Genomic DNA, 24,478 nt, shown 5'->3' on the forward strand with positions numbered 1-24,478 from the left:
CAGGGCTACACAGAGAAACCCTGCCTCAAAAAACATTAAAAGAACATTACTCATGTTTTGATTAAGTAATAATAATGGGCAAAGATAAAATAACATAAAAGCTGTATTAAATATGCATGCACTTATGTATGTATATGCACACATACACACGGAGTGAGATGGATATAATGAAAGCACTATAAAGAAATCCAAAACAAGTTAATGGGGACTGGGTGAAAATAAAAGTTGATCCAGCTCCAGTATTTCTTCCCTCTCCACACCCTGCAGATGATTCTGGGCTCTGGGGTCTGTGACAAACGTGATGGTGAAAACAGGACACATGCTCAGCCTTGATTATGAGGGTTTGTCTCTAGCTTTACTGCACCTTGTTATGCCATGGTCGGTTGATATCACCAGGAGCCTGCTCTTTCCTGAAGGGAAATGGAGGAGCAGTGGATCTGGGGTGAGTGTGTAGGGCTGGGAGGAGGGAAGTAAGGGGGGTGCTGGAGTCAGGATGCATTGTATGAGGGAAGTATAAACAACCAAATAAAAAAGCAAACAACAACAAAACCCAGTACATACGCATGCAAAAGTACACAAAGCACCATTCCAAAATAACTGGCACGGACTGGTTTAACCCATCCGTGCAGTGACCCTATGTGAAAGGTATTATCAGAAATCCCACTTACTAAAACTAAGACATGGGAAGCAAAATGCTTGCCTGAGACCACAGAGCTGGCAAATGCAGTGTTGTGTTCTAAAGCCAAGCCTGAGAGCTTTATTTTATTGACTGGCTGACTGACTGATTGGTTGATTGATTGATTGACTGTAGTGCTAGGGATAAAACTCAGGGCTTTCTGCATGCCAGGTGACTCCTCCATCACTGTCATACTCCAGCTTCAGCCCTCCTAGATGAAAGCCCTACAGTTGCACAGGGCCACATCACCCTCCCATCCCCCATCAGCCAGTCTCCCTCATACCCGGGAGGCCCGGACAGCAACAGTCTGAGACCTGTCACCGGGAAACTTTCTCTAACAGGGTCTGGACCAAATCTAGGCCACAGTGGCCTATTTGTTTTAAAAAAGGAAGCTGATTCCTGCCCTAGAGCTCAATTCCCCAGTGATGTGTGCAAGGAGAGGATGCTCCTGTCTCAAAGCCCTCACCCTGAGGCAAGCTTCTGGGAATGTGACCACTGCCAGCCCCTGCCACCCCCACCCAGCCAGCCTGCCATGGGAGCCCTGCCCACCATCTGGGTTCTCACAGGTACAGTGCTGCTGTGTGTGAAAAGGGCTGAGAGGCAAGACCTCACCAGGACAGGCTGCTTTCGATGCCACTCTGAGCTTCAGACAATAAACTACTTTAGTAACATACATAAAATGGTCTGCTGGCCATGCCACTATGTCCCCTGTCACTGGGGGCATAGGAAGAAGCCTTTGTCAGCTGGACAACTCTGATATTCACTAAAGTGACTCTGGGGAGGGTGGCTCAGAGCCCAGGAAGAAGAGACCAGCATCTATAAAGAGTAACAGCTTGGTGCTTCCTGCCAGGCCTCAAGTGCATTAGGAAGTGACAACCACTAGGGAAGGCTGACCCCACTGCCGTCCCCTTTCCTGTGCTCACCAGCTGTATCCTCTGTGGACTCCACTTGCCTCCTGCCGTGGCTTCCAGACCTCAGCACAACACAATGGGCTGGGTTATCTGGCTGTGGCCACTCTGCCTGCTGACTGTGATGTGGTCAGCTTCATGGGCTGGGCTGGGTACCCACCTAGTGCATTCCACAGATAGTTCCTCCTCCCAAATCCAAATCTAGCCTGGTATCTACTTCAAAAGGGGTACAATGGGGGCCTCCTCTCCTCCAAGCCCTCTCAGGTCCACCTCTTTACCTCCCTGGCTTTGTGTTGTCTCTCATCTTCTGCTACAGAGTGGTCAATGGGAAGAGTTACCAAAGTGCTGGGGAAAGCCAGATACCCAGGACCTACTGTTTCCAAGGAATGCCACATCCTCTTCTCTGTTCACAGACATCCCTGCTTTTAGAGTTGCTACCCAGCCTTGGGCCACAGCTTCAGGAGTATTTGTGACAGTGCAAAGCACATGCTAGCCCCCAAAGAATGATCAGAAATCACAGAATGTCCAGCAAACACCTGGCAACTTCAACTAACTGCATGGTCTGCAGTCCACCCGGGCAGCTAGTTAGAAATGTGTAAGGGGTCTTAGACACTATCCCCATCTGCTGTACTGGAGCATGCATTGTAACAAGACAGGCAGGATTTCATATGTGCTCTAAACCTGACTGTTACGAGATATTTATACTGTGTGAAGATGTGATTTGGTATAATAAAGAGCTGAATGGGCCGGGTGGTGGTGCACGCCTTTAATCCCAGCACTCGGGAGGCAGAGGTAGGCGGATCTCTGTGAGTTCGAGGCTAGCCTGGTCTACAAAGTGAGTTCCAGGAAAGGCGCAAAGCTACACAGAGAAACCCTGTCTCAAAAAGCCAAAAAAAAAAAAGAGCTGAATGATCAATAGCTAGACAGGAGGTATAGGCAGCACTTCTGGGGATAGAGAGGACTCTGGGAAGAAGAAAGGCAGAGGCGCCAGGAGACACAGAAGCAGCAGGATGGGAGGTATGTGACAGAATACACATTAATAGAAATAGGTTAAATTATAAGAGTTAGTTAAAAACAAGCCTAAGCTATAGGCCAAGCTTTCATAATTTTTAAAAAAGATTTACTTATTCATGTATATGAGTGCTCTATTTGCATGTACAACTGTATGCCAGAAGAGGGCATCAGATTCCACTAGATATGGTTGTGAGCTACCATGTGGTTGCAGGGAATTGAACTCAGGACCTCTGGAAGAGCAGCCAGTTCTCTTAACCTCTGAGCCATCTCTCCAGCTTCAAGCTTTCATAATTAATAAGTCTCCCTGTCATTATTTGGGAGCTGGTGGAACAGAAAAAGACTCAGTACAAATGGTGCCCCATGTGGGGCGCCAAATGATGCTTTTCTGTCAGCTTAGTGGATGCACATGAATTCACTGATTTTTGTTTTTGTTGTTTGTTTGTTTGTTTGTTTGAGACGGGGTTTCTCTGTGTAGCTTTAGAGCCTGTCCTGGAACTCACTCTGTAGACCAGGCTGGCCTCGAACTCATAGAGATCTGCCTGGCTCTGCCTCCTGAGTGCAGGGATAAAAGGCGTGAGCCACCACTGCCCAGCTTCACTGATATTTTAATTATCATCTGCTGCCCGATGGCCCCTCAGTCAGTACCCCACCAGCCACTCAGGCTGCAGCCTGGTGGGGCTTCCAGTCCCAAGGCCCTTGGGCTCTGCCACAGCCACTTATCAATAAGACTCAGAAGTCAAAGGCTGGAGTGAAAACCTGCTAGCTCAGAGAGGCTGAGTAGCAACTAGCTGACCTTACTTTTTGGCCAGAGATCCTACTAGAGAGACAACTCTTCCCTTGTCCCAGAAACAAAAGAGCTCAAACTCTAGTCCCTGCCCTTTCCTTCCTGTGTGTCTTCTCTATCCAAATTGTTGGCTCCTTTATGGCCAATTCCAGTCAGCTAGTCCCTGTCTCTGTCCCCTGATTCAAGGCATAACTTTATTGGGCGGTCTCAGGAGTGTCAGCGTGACCACATACACTGACACATGGCCACATACACTGACAAACTGGAGAGGACCAAGAGGATGTAAAGGTAGGGTGCTAGGGATGGATGTAGGGATGTGACAAAGGTTCCTCTATCGAGAGGAATGAGAAATTCATGAGCAGGGAGCTGAAGTCCTACGGGAAGGTCCCTTACCCTACCACGGGAACCCTTGCTGGCTCCCGTGGGTAAAACCAGGCAAGCTCCAAGGAAGGGTAGGAACAAGCCTCCATGTCTGTGTGTGGCTGGGAGACTGGTGTGGCTCTAGAGGGGGGCTGCTGTGGCCAAAGCATGAAAAGACAAGGTTTGCTAGGACACACGCAGCAGGATTCCCACTACAAAGCTTCTGCCCATTTCTCTCTCTTGTCCCTAGCCAGTCTGAGGAGAGCAGCACCATGGAGAAGGCCTGAGCAAGGTCTCTGCAATCATTGCCCTCTCAGCTTCCACGCAACATGGCCGGTCCACGATCCAAGGCTCTGGATCATCTGAGGAGAGCATCACTGCAGAGAAGGCCTGAGCAGGTGAAGCCCCAACACTTGCTTCACTCAGGGAACAGCGTTTCTTTTCAGGATCTATCTGGGACCACATGAATACATTCCTGGAGCTAGGCCCACAGGGTAGGTAGGGATGCAGGATTAGCTATCTTCTCCCACTGCACAGAGAGCAAGCATGGCTCTCAATGCCACGCCACGGCTGACCCAGAACCCTAGACAGATGCAAGATGGAAGGCAATGGCTGGCTCAGGTGTGACCCCGAATCTGCCCTCTGTGACCCAGTCCCTTACCAGAAGAAGGAGGTCCCCCACTCGGAGCAGTCATCACCCTGCTTCTGCGCCCTGATGGTCAGATCAAAACTGGAGCCATCATTGGGCCATGCAAAATAAAACACCCCTGAGCTCAGGATTTTCTTCAAGGCAAGCAGGCGGTCTTCTTCTCTGGCCTCTTCCTGCAGGGGGCAGAACTCAGTGGCGGTGATTTTATAGATCTCTGCGTCTGGAATTCTGCCCACTGATGTGCAGCCTGTCACCAACACCAGGAAGCTCAAGGGGATACCACCTAGAAGGAACATAGACAGAAAAGATGAAGGACTAGGGACGCAGAGCAGGCTGCATCCCAGAGTAAACCCCAACCCTAACTGGAGGGTATTTCTAACTCTGTCCCCTAGACCTAGGGGGGGGGGTTGCTGCCCAGCTACCCAGCCTGTACCCCAAACAGTAGCACCAGTGCCACACCCATCAGAAAGCTGTATTATTCCTCAGCCCGGAAAAATAGTTGTTGCTCGAACAGACCCTACTATGGTGATTCTGATATGAAGGCTTTCCCACAGCCCTCTCCCTAGCTCACCCATTCTACTCACCTCTCAGCCTCAGCTCTGTCCACAGGATGGAAAGAGAGACTTCGGGGCCTAGCCATCTACCCTCTAGACTAGCACAAGCCTTTTATTTTAGCATCTTCCCTTCCTGACCCCAGCCCTCCAAATCTGTGCCAACACCTTCTAATCCACCCCACCCCTTACCCACTGCCTGGGCTCCCTCACAGCTACAGCAGGCGTAGCCTTCTTAAACACAGCTGAATAGCAGACCTTCCCTGCTCAGACCCCTCTGTGGCTCCCACGGACACCCCACCCCACCCCAGGACAGACATGAAAACCCCTCCTGAGGGCTTCTGCTCTGCGCCCTGCCCCACATCTCACCCCCGCCTCATATGTGGACTGTTCCCAGGCAGCTGCTCTCCAGGGCTGCACTCTGCCGCTCCTCCACGGACCACACATTCTTACACTCGCTCTGTCGTTTTATGGGAGACACCCTCCCACTTGGCTAAAGGCTCCACTGCCATCTGCCCAGCAGAGGACTCCTTCCAACCTCCCGACCAACTTCCCAGCCTCAGCTCTCTCCTGGCAGGGTGGAAGGAGGAGCCTTCCTTCCCTTACTGGGTAACCCCCCACCCCTCCTTCCAGTCAATGGGTAGCCCCTCCTCTAGGAGGCCAGACCTGCTCTCAAAGACACAGTAGGGTGCCCCTCTTTGTATCCAAAGCTTCCCAAGCAGCACTGGGGCACAGAAAGCCAGTAGTCTTCACTCTGGTTGGGTCCCTCAGCAGCTGGGGCTCTGCGCTAGGGGCAGGACTTAGTGTACACTATCATCTCCCAGCAGCCCATGCGTATGAACACTTCCTAAATATATTCCAGTGTAGGAGACTGAGACATCCTTCTCCAAGACCCTGCCACACCGTCTCTGGCTGCTCCTTCTCTGTTTCAGGTACCCTACTTCATAACAGTACTACCTAAGTCAAGGGGTGGTGGCAATGTTGTGTGTCCCCTCAAAAGACAGGGCCCAAGAGACACCCCCAGTAGGTAATGAGCCTGGATCTATCAAAATGTTCTTCCCACCCTGCTGAGGTCTAAGGATATGTCCCAGCAAGGTTTACTCCAAATGGCCAACAGCCTCCCACTGACCGAAATGATGCTTTATGCCATCCTTACATCTCGTCACGCTCTCATATAAAAGCCTATGATCCTACCACCCACCACCTCCAGCAGGCTGCCCTTCTCACACATTGGAAGCGTGCATGCAGCTCCATCGAGGGGGTGACTGGTTTTTACTAAAGAGCAGTTGCTGAGTAAGTAGGTCATGGCTCACACGTGCTGGCTGATGCACCTTGGGGAAGAAGGGTGCCCACAGGGCCAGGATATTGGCTTGGCATGTGCATCCTCAGGAAGTCACTTTGAAACAACAGAAGAACCAGAGTTCTGCTGGGGCGTTCAAACAGTTAAGTGAGGTTTTCCCAGTGGGTGAATTTCAGTGAGTGGGGCTGAGAGAGTCCACAGCCTCGGCACCTGGCTGCCTGAACTCAGGAGCTTAATGCTGGGGAACAATGGTACCCAGCAAAGTCCCCTTGCATGGTCTGGGCTGGGGGCTCCGTGAAGGAGAAGTGAATGAGGAAGGCTTGGGGCAGGGGGCTCTTACAGAGAATGAGAAAGGGGGGGTGCCAGCTCAGGAAGGCACCCTTCAGCTGGGCCAGGGCTCCAGGGGGTACAGGTAAGTTACAGCCACCACTTGGTATACAGCAGAGCCCAATACCTCCATACAGCTGATACACAGGGCCATGCTTCATGCACCAGGTGCTACACAAACAGTGACTTAGCCATCCCAACCACCACCACTGTCAGCCCTTTTTGTAGAGAGGAGGCAAGAGGAGGCTAAGAAGCCAGGGGTGACTGAGAAGGGGAACCGGGATCGTCGGAATCCACTTTCTGGCTACGCCACTTGGGCCCTTTACTCAGGCTTAAGTCTTGCTCTACAGCCGGCACTTGCCACGCTCCTTCCTGACAGGTAGTAGTGCCGATGGGCCTAACAACACTGCTCTTGAGGGACACCGTTGTCATTGCACACACAAGGTCCCCAGGGAGCTAAATCCTGGCCCAGGGACACTATTCTGGGTTGAAACCCCACTCAAACATGGGGTTTTCTCTAAGCCTGAGGTCTGCCGGCCCCTGGCCTTTTGACACCTTAATCTTGGACTATAAGATAGATACTTGCAAGTGTTTGTGAGCCACAGCTCCTGTCTCTAGAACTTTGCTACAGCAGTCCCCCCCCAGCCCCCCCAAAAAATACACACCCAAGTTTTCACCTGCATCTTAAAAGTCATAGTGAGACAACAAATGGAAATTAGCTCTCTCTGGGCACTGGCACTGGGCAGGTGCTAGGCACTGTTAAAAATCTTTTAAAATCATAATTAATGTTAAGTTATTCGAGTTTTTATTGTAAGAGTCCTGGCATTCATTTTCCTATAAATGAAAAGGTAAGGGCAGCAGGGGATGGGCAAACTGACTAATTGGCAGCTGCTGGACTCTTTCTTGTTGCCTTGAGCAAAAGGACATTCAGACAGCTGGGGGATTACCCTTGTGCTAACACCAGCTGTTTGGAAGGCTCCACAGATGCCTTGAAAGAAAACTACACAAGGATCACAGGTGTGGCTCTGGTCCTGAAGGGACAGCCTTCTTAGTGCTGTTTCCCAGCGGCCTCACTAAGGGGTTGCTTGTGACTGGTGTAAAGGGGACAATACACATCAGTACAAGCTCACACTTTCATTCATATGCAAAGTGTGCCTGTGACTGGCCAAACACAAATCTTAATTTACATGTGAGGTGTCTCCTGATTGGTCTAAAATGCCCCTTCTTGCCTATATAAACAGGTTGGGAAGGCTCACTTAGGGAGTGGGCTGGGAGAGCGTGGGCTGCCGGCCCTTGGTGTTGCAGCACTAGCCTGGTCAACGGTTTCTCTTAAGGGACAGCAAGAAACAGCAGCAAGCTGCCAGAGCCACAGAGGAGCAGGCAGCAGACCAAGCTGCAAAAGTAACCAGGGCAGGAACAGGGAGATGGCAGTCAGTGCCTCAGAGGATGGAAGGCTCCGAGCAGAGGAGGACAGGTTATAAAGGGCCTGAGTAGAGAAACTGAAGTCTCTGGAAGAGTTCCAGAGCTGCTAAGCCTCTAAGGCCAAGGGTCTCAGACACTCAAGGCCTGGGAGCCATAACACAGGCTGCTCTGTCAAGGGCTGAAGAATCATGATGCTTAGGCCTGCCCACAAGCTTCCATGTCAGCTGCTGCGAAGGGCTAAGAAGGAATCTGGATGACTTCCTGCAGGCCTATGCGTTTTAAGACTTGTAGACAGACGGAAGGGTCCTGATGCCAAAGGCCAGGTTGACAGACAGCAGGAACACCAGAGGGCGCCACCTGCCGCTGCTCCCACTTTCCTGCTACCATCACTCGAGGCTGTCCCAACACAGGATACAAAGCCTCCAATGACTGGCACATGAAGAGCTTCTTCTCCTTGCCTGCCCACAACTTCTGTCTGGGTAGAGCAGAAGGATGCTTCCAGCTGCTTGGTAGCATCCCATTTTGCAGCATATTCTAAGTGCTGATGGGAAAAAGAAAACAGCTAGAACCTTCATTACCAGTGTCCAGTGGATGCTTATGACCTCCTGAGCATGCTCTCCCTGAGCAGGTGGCCCTCCAGTCGCACTCCCACCCTCTGTCCCCCAGACTCTCACCCTGTCATAGCACACTCTGGGCTCCGAGTCCTCCACTGGTCACCCTCTTACTATTGGGCAGCTAACCAGTTTCTTAGATTTCTCACTGCGTCAGTTGTGGTGCCAAACTGGCCAAACAGTATAAACAGTACAGTGTAAACAAAACATTTTGGTAAATCATCACTTAACATAAAATGTAAAGATGTGTTGGGAAGACATTTTATAACAAGACAATAAATATTGACTGGTGGAAGGACAGTAGACTGCACCATTTCCAGTTAGGATTTTCTTTTTTAAAGGTTTATTTTATTTGTGTGTGTGTGTGTGTGTGTGTGTGTGTGTGTGTGTGTGTGTGTGTGTGTCCAAAGACCAGAGGTGTCAGATCCCCTAGAATCAGAATTTCAGGCAGTTGTGAGCCATAAATGTGGGTGCTGGGAACTGAACCTGGGTCCTCTGGAAGAGCAGTACACACGCTTAACCACTGAGCCATCTCCCCAGTCCCTCTGTTTTCCATTTCTGTAGATGTAAACACGATACAAAACTGTCCATGTGGATGAATAGCTGGGAATAGAAAGCTTAATTATAGAAATGTCACTCAATTCTTCAAGATGCTGAGTTGGTACTAGAGAAGAATTTTAAGTAATTTATCAGCAAAATTACTATTTAATGCTGACAGATTATATCCAATTAAGTTCTTCAGTTAGGAGAAAAGCAAACACCTGGGCAGTCCCTGACTTACAAATAAATGGTACTGAGCCATTGACATGGATGACTTCAATAATACTGACAGCAATGTTTTGAAGTATGCCTTTGTGTGGCACCCTGGAGTTCATCACCTCCAGAGCAGAACACCATGGTAATATTCCAGTGAGAGAAAATGACTATTAAAATGAAGGACGAACTGTGGGTCAGACACAGGGGCATATTCCTGAACAGATCAGCTAGCTACTAGGAAGAGCTGAGATCTGGGAGTGGTCTTTGGAGAAACCCACGTATCTGTGTACCTCTGTGGTCACAGAGGAGCATGGACCTGTGGAACCCATGATGGGCCATGGCCTTTCCTGGGCTTGCTCAAAAGAGCAAGCCTGACTAGCCATATTGGCCTGACTTCATCCTACCATTCTTGATCAACAGTCCTTATTTGTGCTCCATGTGCTGTAGATTTTAAGAAAAGGTCCAGAATCGAGCCCAGCAGTAAACTGGCGGAGGTCACTGGCTCCTGCCCACCTGTCGGTGTGGTCTGGGCTTGCAAGACCAACAGAGGCGCACATTGTGGGTCAAAGCAAGGCTCATACCTTAACTATAGAACCTGGGTTTTGCTTGTGAGAAGACCAATTTTCTGATACCAAAGAAGCAAAGAGGTTCAGCATCTAGGTTCAGCAAGGTCTCAGAAGTGGCCAATGGAGGCTGAATTCAGGGTCTGAAACCAGTGGGGATCTGATAGCAAGGTTAAAGACCAAGCCTAGATGGGGCTCTGGAGTCTATGCTCCCCCTGAGGCTTGCTGGGGCCTCAGACAAGGTGCTAAGCATCTCTGGGACACACCAGGGATTGAGGAGTGTCCCAATCTCTCCCCGCTACGAGGCTCAGATCTAGATGCTGTGTGCCTCTATGGGGTGGTCTCCAGTCCCTCTTCCCTTCCGTTTGCATAGCACAGAAGCAGTACACTCAGGACTGCCCTGTGGCCGGGTTCTCAGGGAGAGTACATGTGCACCGTGCTATCTAATACCACAGAGAAACCCACAATCATCCTTGGCTAGCATATTTACACCAAAGAAATCGGCAGACACTATAGATCAGAGTCCCTACTCCCAGAGCTGGATGCCAAGCATTTGCCAACACACTGGTGGGTATGAGTATTAAAATAAATTATTCAGAGACTGACAATGGCCAGTCCATTTTGAGACTAGCTACATGGAGTGTCCTGAATCTCAAAAGTGTAGTGACTCAGACATCCTCTCCAGAGTAATCTCCTTCTGAAGTGACCTCTGTGAGCCTGTATTGTGGCCATTCAAGGAAACAGCCACGGAAGCCACCAGCCTCGCCCGTGGTCTTCTCAGAGCCCCTTTCACACTCGAGCTGTGGCAGAAAAAGAGTCAAGGGACAGCAGAGCTTCTTAGGATGCAGTGTGTTGGGGGGGGGGACACAGGTTCCCTCCCTTCAGTCTCAGGATGGCCACTGTCCCCATATCACATCCTATCACATGACCAGCCTCCTTAGACTTTGAGGAGCACCCACAGATTCAAGGCTATCATGTTTACGCCCTCTTAAAGAACTCTTAAAAACTGTATGGGGGCTGGCGAGTGGGCTCAGTGGGTAAAGGCACTTACCGCCAAGCCTGGTGACCTGAGTTCAATTCCCAGGATTCACATGCTAGAAGGAGAGCACCAATCCCTCCCTGCAAGTTGATTCTGATTGCCACACTTATGTCATGGCATGTATGTGTGTGTGTACGTGTGTACACACTGATTTAAAAAAAACAAAACAAAACAAAAACCATCAATTATGTGGGAGGACTGGCAAGATGGTTCATTCAGTAAAAGTACTTGCCTCCATGCCTGATGACCTGACCTGGTTTGATTTTTGTAGCTGTATTAAATACCATGTCCGAAATCAACCTGGAGACGCATTTATTACACTTTGCACACTTTACAGGCCATCACTGAGGGGAGCCGAGGCAGGAACCTGGAGGCAGGAGCTGATGCAGAGGCCATGGAGGAGGGCTGCACACCGGCTGGCTTCCCCTGGCTTGTTCAGCTCCTCTGCCCAAGGACCTGCCCGAAGACAGCAGTGCCCACAGTGGGCTCGGCCCTCTTACATCAGTCAGCAATCAAGAAAATGCCCTATGGACATTCCCACAGGCCGATCTGATGGAGACAGTTCCTGAACTGAGATTCCCTCTTCCCAGATATATCCAGGTTCTGTCAAGTTGACCAAAACTAACCAGCACATGACCTTAGTTCAGGTTCCTGCACAGTAGAAGGAGAGAACCAACTCCTGCACGTTGTCGTTTGACCTGAACACAAATGCCATGCATGTGCATGTGCGTGCGCGCATGCACATGCGCACGCGCGTGCACACGCACACACACACTAAATAAACAAATATGTAAATAAGTACATATAATGAAAAAAAAAGTATTAGCTATGTGAGAGAGAGAGGAGGCAGGTTCTCTGTTTTTACAGACGAACAAGCAGTCCTGGAGAAAGTAACTAAGAACAGAAGGTCAGTCAGTTATGAAGATGGAGCAGGAATCCAGGAGAATCTAGTGGAGACTTTCCAGGGCTATTGTGTGCCAGTTCACAGGCTGTGCACTGCAGAGCTCCAGGAGACATAATCCATTGCAGGCTGGGGTTTGAATCGTCCCTTGCAGCTAGGAAACAGGGAGGTCTTGAGAGTTCAGGTCAAGGGAGAACCTCTGGGACCATGGGGGTGGATTCTTTTCTAATGTTGTATATAAGCCAGCCAGCTCACAGCTAATCATGGGGGCTCCTACCCCTTCCTGCCAGCGGGAGCTAGAGATGGGCTTTTATGCAACCTCATGTTTCTCCATTTCTAATACAATGCCTGTTCTTCTTTTAAAGGGCTGAACTTTAACTCTGTCTGAATTGAAAGCCCAAGAGGAAACCATCAGAAGCCACACCCCACAGGGCATCATCCTCCAACGCCCCAAACACCCAAGGATGAGAAGCACAGAGGAAAACAACCCAGGTCGGAGAGACACAGGGTAAGTAAAGTTGTGTTCATGCCAGTGCTTTCTGAACATACCAAAGAGGGGTGGTTGGAAAGGCTTGGTTTTAATTCCAATCCTCCCATCTTTCAGATACACCAACACACTTTCCAGAATGTGCTGACAGGAGGCCACACAATCCCAACATACTCAAAGTCACACTTCCTCTCCAGGTCCAGACAGACTAGAAGTCAGCTCTGTAGGGGACTCTTGAAGGTAGTTTTGGGATCTGAGAGGACATCAGAAACCATGCTGGAGGCTTCATTATACCCAAGCCTCCTGCTGATCAGGCACCCTGCTTGGCTGGCTGTACTGGCTTAGCCCAACAGGAGGCTGTATCCACTCACTCCTTAGAGGGGTAGCGGGTGGGGTGGGGTGGGGGTACTAGCCGAGGAAAGAGGATGGACAGACATGGCCAGCTTGGGGGCAGGGCGCTCAGCCACTCCACTCTCTGCAGTGGACCCCACAGATACCCAGGCTCACTCAGACAAGGATTCTGTATGGGTTGTTCACCATCCTGCTCAGAACCAATGCCCAGTATCTGACCTCAGCTCACAGCTCAGGAAAATCCCTGTCCTATGAGAAAGTGAAGGCATCATGTGCCACTTCCTGTTGTTGGACACCAGCCCCAACAGCAGGATACAGGAGGTCGATTGTGATGTCACGGGGCACGTGTGTAAAATCGAGGTCCCACCTGAGAATAACTCAAACTGGTGTCAATTACCACGCTTCCCTGAGTCCAAGTGTATCATTCATTTTTGTTTTAAAAAAAAAAAAAAACTGCCAACTACACCTTTAAGATCGGACTGTGAACCCAGCCAAGTGCCAGGGTGTCACACACCAGAGGAAGGGGACTTCAGGGGAGAGCCAGAGGCCAGCTTCCAGGCCTTCCCCGCTGTATATGAACGGGATGACAGTCAAGCCTGCCTCCTTGGAGATCAGGCTAACACTAAAACCATCAGATCACAGTGTGGTGCAGAGGAAGGCCCACCCTGAGTAAGCCATCACCCTTACAATCCTCACAGTGGAAGACCAGGGCTCCAGGGGTCTACAACTTCAGAAACAGTCCAGAGACACAGCCCAGCCCACACCTCCTCTGCTCACATTCTCGTGAAAAAGGGGGAGTGTTTGAAGACAGCTGGGCTTGCTGTGAATCCCAGCTGAACTCTTCACCCTAAGGTGAGTCAGGAAAATCTCGGAACCTGTTTCCTCTCTTCTTTTCTGTAAACAGGGAGACGATGGTTGCCTGATGCTAAACACTGAACCCATTAACCTCGGTCTAGTCTTTGGCACAAGACCAGCATCTAGCAAGTTCATTTTGTCATGTGAGTACCAAATGTTTTCCCTAAACATTTCCGATTTGGAAATGAGGAGTGTAATCATCATATCTAGTGGGGGGAAAAAAAACCACCCCACCACAGAAATGACCCAGAAAAATAGCGGCAAGCATATCAACGCTGTTTGGCCAGCCCTAAAACCCTCTCTGTGCCAACAGAGGCTGTGTGCTGCAGAGAAGTTTCACATGCTCAGCTCAGGAAAAGCCCCCAAGGCCTGAATTTGGAAGTCCCCCAGCCGATCCCATTAGGAATGTGACCTGTGCCCTGGCCTTGGCCGGAAAGGCCACTGGACTCCAAAACCTGGTCTTTGATGATAGGTGGGACCGACCTAAAGCAGGCTCTCCTCACCGGGAGGAAGGAAAGAATGGCTGCTGAGCAGGCACTACGGAACTGTGGCAGAGGTGGCTGCCACCGGCTCAGGGCAAGCAGGGCTGCCCACTGCTTCCTGTGTGCGCTCTCTCTTTCGTCAGGCCCATTTGGACGCAGTTTCCTTTCTCTCTCACTCCCACATAGAGTGTCGCAGTTTTCCTCTCCTGGCCACCCCCACCCCCACTAGCCCTTCCTCTCTCCAGATACACCCAGAACGTCCAGTGATGCTGCTTTCAGGCGATGGCTTGAGCCACGGTCAAAGTCTACCTAGCAGTCACACCTGAGAAGGCAGACGCCTGGAAAACCCACACGATGGACGACGCCAGAGCAGAAGCCTGACACCTTGGAAAAACTTAGGTCCGAGAGACAACGGGGCAGGTAAACTTGCCGGCACCCAGGGCTGGAACCATGCCCTCCTCTACTCCAGACAGGGGACTATCAAACTGCTGCCACCCCTCTTCTCCCCCCCCCCGACCCCCCACCAGGCCCCCCCGGAGGAGCAAGCTGAGAAACACAAAGCACCATCTTCAGAAATGAAAGTGGTTCACACACAGAGTATCTAACTGGACGGCCTCCCCAGGCTAACCCCGGGGACTGCCCACAGCATGGAGCCGCGGATACTCACCAGATCTTAACCTCAGCTCCCCGAGGCAGCCATAGGCATCCGTCAGCTTGCCATACTGTCCTTTAATGACTTCCTTCTCTTCCGGAGCTGGGGGTGGGGGGGTGGGGGGGGGAGAGGAGGAGAAACACATCAGAGAGACATCAGCAAGCAAGCGGCTCTGTTCACGCTCGTTCATTCACACCGCGCTTGCCAATCTGGCTCTCACCCACTCGAAAAAGGAAACGCAGACAATCGCACGGCCCACAGACACCATGTGTATGGGTTTTAGGATCCGAGAAACCCAGAGATGCAAAGATTTAGACCTTCCCACGGAGGAAGGCTTGTTCTCTGGAAATGCTGGCGGCTTCCTGGGGGCGGGGGTGGGGACGGGGGTGGGGGTGGGGAAGGTGCAGGGAGCCCTAGGGTGGCCGGTGATGCCAGGGCACCTTGGGTCTGGCCTGCTACATCACTCTTCACTGTACTGCACACACTCAGAACAGGGTGAGGTCCCAGAATCTACGTGCAAGGCCTTTTCTTCTGATGTGCCAGCCACAGGAACTTTATCTGGGAAATCCCCGAGATACCTGCTTCTACTAGGCGTCATCACAGCACAGGGGTTAGGGTGACTCAGGGCTGGGGCAAGTGAGCCCCAAGGCAAACTGCAGACTTTGCCTGCGGGGTGACTAGCAACCATGTCAGTACCCAAACAACGACCCAGTTTGACTCAGGAGGAGCAAGAAGGAAGGGCACAGGGGCATCCATGGGGATGCCCTAGGCACCTCTGGGGATTCCAGGAGCGGGAGCTGGTGTCCGGACCCTTTCTCATAGGGATGCTTCAACTGCACCGAGAATCTACAAACCCCAATCGCTGTGACAACACTACACCACGTGAAAGAAGGGACCACCGAAGAGCTCACAAGAGCCCACTTGTGTAAAATATCCAGAGCAGGTGAACTCAGAGAGGCAGAGAGCAGACTCATGGTTAGCAGGGACTGAGCGTGGACAAAGGAGCATAGAGGTTTGCTAATGGAGTCTTTGTTAAAGGGGGCAAAAATACTCTACAATTAGATTGTAGGGATGGTAAGATAACCCCTTAAATACTAAAATACTTTAAAAAAAACCCATGGAATTATATACTTTTGGAAATCAGTTGTGTGGTACATGAACTACATTTCAATAAAGTTGGTATAAAAATCAACAACAAAGTAAGATGGCAGAGGGCACTAATTTTTACTGGAATCTAGTTATTAGAGTATTAAAAAATATTAGATATATTTTTCATTGTGTGTATGTGTGTGTTGTATGCATGTATGTATATATATATATTTGCATCACATGCATGCCTGGTGCCAGTGGTGGCCAGAAGAGAACATTGGATCCCCTGGAACTGAATTTATGGATGGTTGTAAGCCACCATGTGGGTGCTAGGAAGCAAACCCAGGTCCTGTACAAAAGCAACATGTGCTCTTAACTGCTGAGCCATCTTTCCAGCCCATAGTTTGAGAAATATTTTAAGGTCTGAGGTCCTTGCCTAGCATGTACAAGGCCCTGGGTTTGAGCGCTAGCACCACAAAAAAAAATTTTGTTATAATGTAGCAACATATATTCCCTATGGACAGTATCTTGTTATAATGTAGCAATATATATTCCTTATGGACAATATCTTTTGTTTTGTTTTGTTTTGAGACAGGGTTTCTCTGTGTAGTTTTGGTGCCTGTCCTAGATCTCACTCTGTAGACCAGGCTGGCCTCCAACTCACAGAGATCCACCTGGTTCTGCCTCCTGAGTGCTGGGATTAAAGGTGCGCACCACCACCATCCAGCTAAAAAACTTATTTTACATTTATTTTGTGGGGGCAGTGCATGCCACAGGACATATGTGGAAATCACAGGATAATCTGCAGGAGTGGTTCTCTCCTCCCACCATAGGTTGGGGTTTGAACTCGGGCAGTCAGGGTTAGTGGCAGTTGCCTTTACCTGCTGAGCCATCTCATTGGCCCTGTTAGCATCATCTTAAATAAAATCTAAACTGGGAGTGGAGGCTCACACCTGTAATCCTAGCACTCAGAGGAGCTGAGACAAGAGGACTGTCAGGAGTTCAAGGTCAGCCAGGCTGCAGAGTGAGCCCTGTTTCAAAATAGCCAATGTAACAATAATAACATCGCCAAAGAAATAAAACCAGCAGGGCCTACTAATCACTTCGTTTCAAATAAGTAAAGAGAAATACATGATTTTTCAAGACTTCGTGTGAGGCAGGCAGAAGTGACAGATGAGGGGCATGGGTAACGAGCTGGTCTAGTTGCCTCCCTTCCTGAGGGCAGTGCTGGCTGGCTTTCAGTCACCAAGGATGAAAATAAAGGTGGCCATTTCTTGTCCAAGAGCTCCAGGACTCCTCCCCTGAGATGCAGAGGGTGGGAGCTGGCTGGACCTGCCTCTGCATCATCACAGAAACTGCCGATTTGTCCTCCCAAGCACCAGGAAGGGGGCCCAGGGTCCGGCAATCTCCAGGAGGAACTGAGATTTCAGAAAGAAGCATGTGTGTGGTGGGATGGGGGGGGGGGGGTGGCGGGACACAGCAGATGACACACTCTTACACCAGCCCTGAGTACAGACAAGCTGGGAACAATCTGGCCCTCATGGCTTCCTGTCCCCTGAAGATGTCCACCAAAAACAGGTGAGTACGCAGAGCATTGACAAATGCCGTAAGCACTGAACCTAGCTTTAGCTGACAATTGTCCTGACACTCCATTTCAAAAGAGCCACCACTCAGTCTCCAGAACAGACTAGACTTCCCATCCCTCTCAACTGGTCCTCTGAAGAACACATACATCCATGAGACCACATTTCCTTACAGGTTAGAAACATAAAACGGAGTCCAGTTCCAGAGCCACCTGCTCACTGTGCCTCCCCCCGCCCCGCCCCCCTTTTTCTCTAGTTGGCCCTGGAGGCAGTGTGTGGTGGTTTGAAGGGAAATGGCCCCCAAAAGGAATAGCACTGTTAGGAGGTGTGGCTTTGTTGGAGTAGGTGTGGCCTTGTTGGAGGAAGTGGGTCACTATGGAGGCGGGCTTTGAGGTCTCATACAAGCTCAAGCCACACCCCGTGTCTCAGACCACTTCCTGTTGCTTGCAAAGATGTAGGACACTTGGCGACTTCTCCAGCACCATGTCTGCCTGCATGCCACCATGTCGCACCGTGCTGATAATGGACTAAATCTCTGAAGATGTAAGCCACCCCAATTAAATGTTTTCCTTTATAAGAATTTCCATGGTAATGGTATCTCTTCACAGCATTAGAAACACTAAGACATAGTGGGAGGCTACCAGGTTCCCCTTGGTAGAACCTGCAATCCCTACCAAACAGGACACAAGGACTCCAGGCTTGGAGGTTGGTGGGTTGTGTACATCCAGCGCAGTCAGTAAGGTCAAAGTCAGACCTTCCATCTCTGCAGGCAGGATGGAGCCAGGAGGCCATTTGAAGATGAAGGCCGACCATCAACACGGCTGAGACGCCAGTGATACCCTACTGTGCTTTGTTGTGTCCAGCAGCAGGGAGACTCAGTCCAGAACTGTCGACAGCCTGAGTTCTCCCCTTAGGGACACCCACTCAGGTAAAGCCAGATCCTTAGCTATGCCTGATGAAAAAAAGTTCAGAGTGAAGCAAAGTTAGAGAATTTATTAGGTAAAGATAAGGGCAAGTACATGTTTTAATAAAGCACAGGCATTTAGAGAGAGAGTTTCTTAGGGAAAGAACAGAACACACTCAACCAAGACCCAGGCCAGAGCTTCTCAAGTGGGAGAGTTGCATTTAGGTATCTTCATGAAGGCCAGATAAATGATTTTGTAGCTTATAAGTCACATTACTCAGACAGTGATTTACAATGTTTGCAGATTAAGCAATGCTGTGGAATAATCCTGTAAAGATTTGTCACTTGAAATGGTTTAATAAAACACTGATTGGCCAGTGGCCAGGCAGGAAGTATAGGCAGGGCGACCAGACTAGGAAAATTCTGGGAAGAGGAAGGGCGGAGTCAGGAGCCACCAGCCAGATGCAGAGGAAGCAAGATGAGAATGTCATACTGAGAAAAGGTACCAAGCCATGTGGCTAAACACAGATAAGAATTATGGGTTAATTTCAGTGTGAGAGCTAGCTAGTAATAAGCCTGAGTTACCGGCCGAGCATTTATAAGTAATAAATATTAAGCCTCCGAGTCAATTATTTGGGAAGCAGCTGCTGGGTACTTGGGAACAGGCAGGCAGGAGAGAAACTTCTGCCTACAAAGCAAAGTATAAAAAGTAAGTAAGGCTTAAAAATTAATCTAGCTTGTATTTTGATACTTATTTCTCATCTTACAGAATTACCTTTTGTAGGTGGCTCAGCGTTAGAGACACTTGCCACAAAGCCCAATGACCTGAGTTTGATCTCTGGGACCCATATGGTAGAAGGAAAACAACAATTCCAGGAAGTTGTTCTCAGACTCCCCCACATGTGTCATGGCATGTGGACACACTCACACACACACACACATGCACACAAGCACACCTGTATGTGCACACACGCACAAAATAATGTAGTAAGGTTTATTTAAAAGGAATTACCTTTTGTAAGTTAAATTGTAATGTGGGTTTTTAAGGTGTTATTTAGAGATGAGAGAATGCTAATATGGTAAAACTGTAGTGGGATCCTGAGCTACGCCATCTTGTGAAAGTATTCCTAACAATACCTTAAGTACAAAAACTACCCTGGGTAAACTGGCCTCTGGTCACGTAGCCATAAATTCCTAAAGTAAACTATCTCTGGACCATAAATTCCTGTACAACGTGTCCCTGGCTGAAGGATAAGAGACCTGCCTGATCACTTAACTGCTCGATCTCTCCTCTTCTATAAACGCTTGCCTGCTGCAGATGTCCACAGCTGCCTTTCTGTGTACGTCACAGTCGTGGTTCCTACATTTGAAGACTCAAACAAATTCGAGGTCGCGGCTGCTTCCCACTCGTCGCCTGGGACAGCCTTGCTGGCTGTGAATCAAGGCTCCATCTACTACAGCAGGCCTCTCGTTTTTTTTTTTTCCTTCAGGTACCCCACAACAAAACTCAAGGCTACAGATATTCTGGCCCCGGTAAGTATAGTCTGTTGTTTTAACATTCCTGTTAGAGGTGCAGAAAAATAAACACTCTGTCTTCGGACAGTTTAGATCTTATCACCTATATAGAAGCTCCTGAGTCAGGGCTTCTCTTCTCTTCTGGATCCTTTTACTTTTCCCTTGGACACAGCTGTCATTCCTTGTGGCTGTTCCCTTTAAGATACCAGGATGGCTACAGACAAGTACTGTGGCTGTGCTCCTGAGGAAATCAGGGTCAGTGTCCCATGACCACTCCCCAAGTCAAGAGTTGTCATCAGTCTGTAACTTTGCTGTCCGTGTGTCTCTGTTTAAAGACACCTTATTGAATATGCATTGTTGATTCAGTCACATTGAACACACACTCACCAGCACAGGGGGCCCAACCAGAATAAAGCTTATTACACACAAGTGATTTTCTCTAAGGGCTGTCACTGCCTCCTTGCACATACACATGCTGGGTGGTACTACAGCTCTGGACTGAGAGTCAGTTCCTTTTGTTTATTTTTATTTTAGGTGTACAGGAATTGTGCCTGCATGTGTGTCTGTACACCACATGTGTGCCCGATACCCACCGAGGCCAGAAGGAGGCACTGGATCCCCTGGAACTACCGTTACAGACAGTTGTCAGCTGCCATGTGGGTCCTGGAAACCAAACCCAGGTTCTCTTAACTGCTAAACCATGTCTCCAGTCCCCTGATGGGTCATTTAAAAATATGAAGTAAGGGGTCAGCAAGATGGTTCAGTGGGTAAAGGCGTTTGCCACCAAGCCTGACCCATGCGTTCAATCCCTGGAAACCACATGGTAGAAGAGGACCTACTTCCACGAGTTGACCTCTGACTTCCTCGTGAGCACCTGCACACATACACACAAAATACATGAATAAATAAGCTGGAGAGATGGCTCAGCACTTAAGAACATGGGCTGCTCTTCCCAAGGACACGGGTTCTATTCCTAGCACAGCAGCTCACAACTGCCTATAACTCTAGTTCTAGAGGACCAGTGCCTCCTCTGGTCTCCATGGCTACTGCATGCATGTGGCACACAGACATACACACAGGCAAAACACCCATACACATCAAAACAATAAATAAAAATTTTAAAGCAAAAATGTGACATCACCAACAAAATGTACAAACTGTGGCATTAAATAAGTCATCCAAAGAGACACTTGCTCCCAAAGCCAGACAAGAAGTCAGAGTTTCATCCTTTTCCAACATTAGCTGGGAACACGCTCAATAGGTAATCAAATGTTTGCCACTCACTCTGCCCCATGCACAAATGACCTCAAAAATGCTGCTATCATCACTCTTAGGGTCACAACACAATTTAGATAGCTGGGCGAATCTGTAAGTGTAGAACGTGCAAACAATGAGGAGCCATTGAACGTGGTTCCAGAGCTTGGCAAAGCCCAGGAGGAGTCTGGCAGAAAAACAGTCATCCACTCTCAGTGTGAATTTATTACTAACAGGGCTCCCAGCCTGGCATGGCAGGGGATGTCCCTGGCAGCCACAGAGACCTCAAGGGATAGCTGTGGGAAGCTATACAATCACTGAAATTGAATGTAAATTTTTATGGCTGGGAGCCACAGACTCTCACGGAGATTTCTGCCATTGTAACATGAATTGCTGAATAGTCTTATTAATAAAAACAAAAAAACCTGGAGCCAGATATTGGGGTGAATGCTGAAAGATCAGAGAAACAGAACAAGCCACAGCCAACCTCACCTTACCAACTCCTCAGCCAATCCTGTTTCCTCAGACTGGAAGTCTCTGAGTCCTCACCAAAAGTGTCTCTGCTGAACTGCTGCTAAAAAGCTTCTAGGTCCTGATCCTCATGCCTTATAATACCTTTCTGCTTCCTGCCATCACTTCCTGGGATTAAAGGCGTGTTTCCTTCCCAAGCAAAGACATGAGATCTCAAGTTCTGGGATTAAAGGCGTGTGCCACCAATGTCTGACTCTGTTTCCAGTGTGGCCTTGAATTCACAGAGATCCAGATGGATCTCTGCCTCCCAAGTGATAGGATTAAGGGTGTGTGCCACTACTGTCTGGCCTCTATGTCTACTCTAGTGGCTGGCTCTGTCCTCTGACCCCAGATAAATTTTATTTGTTAGAGCACAAATAAAATATCACCACATGCCATCACAAAGATTAAGAATCAGCTCAATGAGTTAATTTCCCCCAAATTTGACTGAGTATTATTCTTAGGGAGTGAGCAAAGCAGCCTAAGTTGTGATTGATGAAATCATAGGTCCCTCTGAGACTAGTTGGCACTGGACCCTACAGCTAAGCAGCCTCCACCGGCATTTGAGGGACTGCTCGCAGCAAGTAAGGCATTTGTAAAATTGGGGTCTCAGGCCCTTAGAAGGGGACCGGGAACCACAGGCACACCCTTTACACCACCTGACCCAATCAACTCTGGCAGTCAGGAAAAGTGGCATCGTACTTAGCAAGTGAAGGTATTCTAGAGGAAAAACACGCTGTTCTCTTTGGCTGCCAGACTATTGCAACCGGGGTCCCCAAGGAACTAGAATGTCCCCAGGAATCTCATGCTGTGCGAGGAGGGGAAGGATAAAGCCTGAGGCCAGCCAGAGGAGGAATTTACCTCTCAGAAGTAAATGTCACAGTTCTGACAACCGCCAGGCCAGGCCAGGCGACCATCTAGGATGACTTGTGAAGCACAGGACCACACCTGCACAGTTGTGCATATCTCTTGCCCTCTGTTTAAATTCAGGCTCATGGACTTGGGGGCCACTGGATCTCTTTGCCTTCTTCCCAACCCAGCTTCATTGACTACATCGTCTGCTAGGTCTCACAGGCAGGCCACATGTCCAGAAATGAACTTAAGCTGGGCTCTAGAAGGATTTCTGGCAGTTAGATAAAAGCTAGCATCCCTCAGGAACTTGTGAAATGGGTTTTCTGTACCCCAAAAGGAGTCATTTCCCTGCCTCTGGCAGAAGGAACATATTGTTACCTGTGGGGTCGATCATCATATCAAAGCTTACACTGGCCTTCAGAATTTCTCAGTATCACAAGTACCTGCTTTACATTTCAAAGTCCATATTAGCATCCAGGCCTTCCCATCCCCCATCTATTCCTCCTTATAATCCACACGATTTGTCCACCCCATTCATTCATTCTTTCTGACTGTCTGCCTTTCTGTCTTAGGATTTTAATTGCTATGAAGAGACACCATGACCAAGGCAACTCTTATAAAGAAAACATTTCACTGGGGTGGCTTGCTTACAGCTTCAGAGGTTCAGTCCATTATCATCATGACGGGGAGCATGGCGGCGTGCAGGCAGATATGGGGCTGGACCTGAGAGCCCTACATCTTGCAGGCAACAGGAAGTCAACTGAAAGTCACCCTGAGGGAAGCTTGAGCAGAAGAGACCTCAAAGCCCGCCCCCACAGTGACACACTTCCTCCAACAAGGCCACACCTCCTAATAGTGCCACTCCATTTGGGGGCCATTTTCTTTCAAACCACCACACTATCTACCTATCTTTCTACCTTTCTCCCTGCCTGCCTGTCATCTCTCACTCTCCTCTTGCTCTCTCGCTGTGCTCCATTCTCTCTCTCTTGCTATCTCAACTATCTCCACTATTCTCTCCCACTCCCCAGCTTCCCTGGACCTGGCTATGCCCAGTCTATTTCACCATGGAAACCTTCCCCCTAACCATGGAGCAGTCACGTCGGCAGTTTCTTTACTGCACCTGCCCTTGTGCACAGCGGGGTATGGATACTATTAAAATATGTTACATGCTGTTCTACTCCATACAAAAGCTGGCTCTGGGGTTGGGTTTCGGCCTGCTCTCTCCAGACCCAAGCATGCTTTTTTAAAAAGTCTCTGTCCTGGGTCAGGTGGGCCGCCTGACTCTGTGACAGAGTGGAGGGAAACAGCCCAGAAAAGGCTCTGTGTGCTTAAAAAGTCAGCTATTCCCAATAGGAATCGCTGCTGCTTATCTCACTGTCCCCTTCTAGGTTTTGTTTACTATCTCTAAGACAACAAAGTGCATCACAGATGTTGAACCCTCTGCACACCCCTCCCCAACCCTTGCATCTACATCTGCTTTTCACTGTGGCTTGTCCCTGTGATTGCTGTACTGAGGAGGGGCGGCCCAGGTTATCAGGGCTACCAGAACCCAGGCTTGGGTCTATTTAATCCCATCCGTCCTTGATGGCCTCCAGTGCAGCTATATCAAGTGGTCAAGTGGTTAAAAATGACACAAACACACGATCTCGCAGAGCTGAAGATCAGCATCCTGTGGTGGGAATCACCACTCAAATGGAGGTATCTGCAGGACTTCTCCTTCACGAAGCTTTTGGAGCCAGTCCGGGGGCTTTCCTTAGCCCTCAGCTCCTTCCTCTCTCTTTCAATCCAGCAGCAGCAGCAGCAGCATCAACTTCCACCTTCATCTTCCCAGCTCATTCTCTCTCCCCCTCTTCTGGCTGCTTCTTCCATCTTTTAAGAGCTACTTAGACAGGTGCACACCTCACAAGGTCTCCAGTCTGTTCTGCACAGCCCTACAGAGTCACTGGCCCACAACCACCACCCATAAAGGCGTGAGATACCTCCCAGGTACAGACTCAGGGTCAGCATGTGGACTTCTGCTACCCCAGTGGTTAGGGTCAGAGTCTGGGCCCTGGCAGCCCTAAGGACCTAGGTTCAGCTACCT

The 24,478-nt window shown here is 49.4% G+C and overlaps 1 protein-coding gene and 1 long non-coding RNA gene across 8 annotated transcripts in view; one reads left to right on the top strand and one right to left on the bottom strand.

Annotated features, from left to right (window-relative positions):
* Synj2 (synaptojanin 2) overlaps positions 1–24,478 on the bottom strand; it is a 102,845-nt gene that overhangs the window by 50,693 nt on the left and 27,674 nt on the right. For 6 of the 7 annotated variants that reach the window (XR_008221161.1, XM_052750887.1, XM_052750886.1 and 3 more), the window contains exons 2-3: positions 14,704–14,790; positions 4,404–4,674 (exon numbers count right to left, since the gene is read on the bottom strand). Coding sequence is in view for 6 of the 7 variants with exons in the window: in XM_052750887.1 (XP_052606847.1) it covers positions 4,404–4,674; positions 14,704–14,790 (358 nt within the window). In the remaining variant the exon portion in view is untranslated. Of the gene's footprint in view, positions 1–4,403; positions 4,675–14,703; positions 14,791–18,114; positions 18,137–24,478 lie in introns of those variants that run through there. The other variant, XM_052750888.1, reaches the window with a different exon arrangement.
* LOC128118350 (uncharacterized) lies at positions 11,844–14,555 on the top strand. The gene is made up of 3 exons (XR_008221165.1): positions 11,844–12,369; positions 13,604–13,697; positions 14,282–14,555. It is a non-coding gene; the product is annotated as an uncharacterized LOC128118350 (long non-coding RNA).

This window comes from Peromyscus californicus, unplaced genomic scaffold, assembly GCF_007827085.1.
Source record: "Peromyscus californicus insignis strain IS unplaced genomic scaffold, ASM782708v3 Scaffold_22__1_contigs__length_63687245, whole genome shotgun sequence".
Lineage (NCBI taxonomy): Eukaryota > Metazoa > Chordata > Mammalia > Rodentia > Cricetidae > Peromyscus > Peromyscus californicus.